Consider the following 2,500-nt stretch of genomic DNA (forward strand, 5'->3'; position numbering starts at 1 on the left):
AAATAGATTTTGATTTATATTGTTTTCATAATTTCTTTTTAACATTTTCATCATTTTTCACACAATTTTCTATGAGAGACTAGAAAAAGATTTTTTTCTATTCTACAATTTCATTCAATCTGCATCCTTGGGATGGAAAAGTGTCGAAAAAAAGTATTCATTTGTATGTTTTGTAATTTTTCCATTTCAGGTGCCTGGCAGGCTGACGTCAGCCGAATTAAGGGCGATGGCACTACGTCAACAGCAGCAAATTGATTCACAACATCAACTGTTGGCCACAAAGGAGCAACGTTTACGCTTTCTCAAACAGCAAGAGGTACGAAATGCTGTTGCCAATGCTGAGGGTGAACGTTTGCGGCGTTTACGTGAGCGTGTCGAGGCTCAAGAATCAAAATTAAGACGTTTACGTGCTTTAAGAGGTCAAGTTGATTTGCAAAAGACCTACAATGTTACACTGAGTAAGTTGGAGTTTTATTTTATTTTTTTTCTAATTTTGCTTTAGATGAATGTTTGTTTGTTTGAATGATTGAATTTTCCTGTTTTAGTTTTCTTGGTAAAGGAAACATAAACCAAACGAAAGCAATTTCCATATAATTAGCATTTTTATTGAAAACCAAAGAAAAACAAAGTGAAACCTTTGTCAAAGTGGAATAAATCATAACTCTCAGCAAGAGTCAATTAAAGTAGGCAAAAAAAAAAATGAAAACAACAACGTTGCCATTAAATTTTAATTTTCTTGATGTTATTTGAAATTGTTTTATTATTCGTTTGTAAGAAACACGCTATTTTATGAACATGCAACATTTGGAGTTTGTTCGTACGAAGTGGTCATTTAACCTAAATTCTTTTTTACTTGCTTATTAACTTTTTAAAAAGGATCATTATTTGTATAGTTTATTTTAGAGGTGCTTATCGTTTATTATTTCACAGACCTCTTGAGACATTTATACGATATCGAGTACCCTCGTAGTTATGAGGTAAAAAATTTTGAGGGATAAAAGTCAAAGTTGGCCTGAATTGGAGCATCATTTTGTCCTCATCTACAAGATATTTTGAAACTAAAGACAGACCCGGACTATTGGGTATTATATATCCTGATTATGATCAATTGATTGATTATTACGTATCTTTTATATACGGCGACATAATTTTTTCGTATCGAATTGCAGGACCGATATTCGATTAACGATCTTAGGGTTGCTAAAGTATTATCATCATAAAGTAAGAATTTCTTTCTTCAAGCTTTTTTACGATGCAATCTATGTATGTGTCTGAACCATCAGGATAGACTAAGATAGCAATCTAATTTAACCAACAAATCAGCTTTTTATTGATTGATGTCACGATCATTTTTAGTGCCCCTAAACAAGAACCATTAAGAAGAGACCTCAATTAAATATTACAACTTTATTATACTTTAGCCTGTACTATAGTCTAGAATATCCTAAGTTATAAACTGGAATATAGTAGGGACTGTAGTCTAGACTATATTCTGGGCTATAGTCTGGACTATAGTCAGGACTGAAGTCTGGACTTAAGTGTAGACTATAGTCTGAACTATAGCCTGGACTATAGTCTGAACTATAGTCTGGACTATAGTCTGAACTATAGTGTGGACTATAGTCTGAACTATAGTCTTGACTATAGTCTGGACTATAGTCTGAACTATATTCTGGATTATAGTCTAAACTATGGTCTGGACTATAGTCTGAACTATAGTCTGGACTATAGTCTGAACTACAGTCTGTACTATAGTCTGAACTAAAGTCTGTACTATAGTCTAAGGTTTAGACTATAGTCTGAACTATAGTCTGAACTATAGTCTAAACTATAGTTCAAACTATAGTCTGAACTATAGTCTAAACTATAGTCTGAACTATAGTCTAAACTATAGTCTGAACTATAGTCTAAACTATAGTCTGAACTATAGTGCTTTAGGTTTATCTTGCACACAGATAGTGACAATTTTTAAAATTTGAAAAAGGAAGAAGTTAGTCAGATAGAGTTAGTTAGCTGGTGGCAGCAATGAATATCGAAGTGTATGAAAAACATACGACACATTTATTATACCCGTACCCCACATTCATCCCGTACAATATACAATTAATTACAACTCATTTCCAACGCTTAGTCCCACAGTCACTCCTCTGTGAGGTATCTGTTGTTTCAGACACAGCACCGAACTAATCGAAATATTTGCTTTACCTTACTTAGTCTTTATGTGGTGCTTTGGTTCGACATCTTATTCAATCTATGTAATGCCTAAGCCAGACGAGACATGTTGGTAACACCTCTGTTCTCCGGGATTGCAAGGTGAAGATTTCACCAAGGTAACATGCCCCTGGGGGAGCTAGTGGCAGCAATACTGGCTCTTGTATTCCTGCAGATTTGAGTCCCTACAGAGAATTCGAAATCGATGATCTGCATCTATATTATATCTACATACATAGCTGCATGCACTATCACGATCAGATCAGAAGATCTTGCAAATACCTACATA

The 2,500-nt window shown here is 34.2% G+C and overlaps 1 protein-coding gene across 3 annotated transcripts in view; it reads left to right on the forward strand.

Annotated features, from left to right (window-relative positions):
- The window catches only part of LOC111680410 (apoptosis-stimulating of p53 protein 1), a 179,785-nt gene that overhangs the window by 164,126 nt on the left and 13,159 nt on the right, over positions 1–2,500 (forward strand). For all 3 annotated transcript variants that reach the window (XM_046953656.1, XM_046953655.1, XM_023442048.2), the window contains one exon: positions 191–458. In XM_046953656.1, the coding sequence (XP_046809612.1) occupies positions 191–458 (268 nt within the window). The remainder of the gene's footprint in view (positions 1–190; positions 459–2,500) is intronic.

This window comes from Lucilia cuprina, chromosome 6 (assembly GCF_022045245.1).
Source record: "Lucilia cuprina isolate Lc7/37 chromosome 6, ASM2204524v1, whole genome shotgun sequence".
NCBI lineage: Eukaryota > Metazoa > Arthropoda > Insecta > Diptera > Calliphoridae > Lucilia > Lucilia cuprina.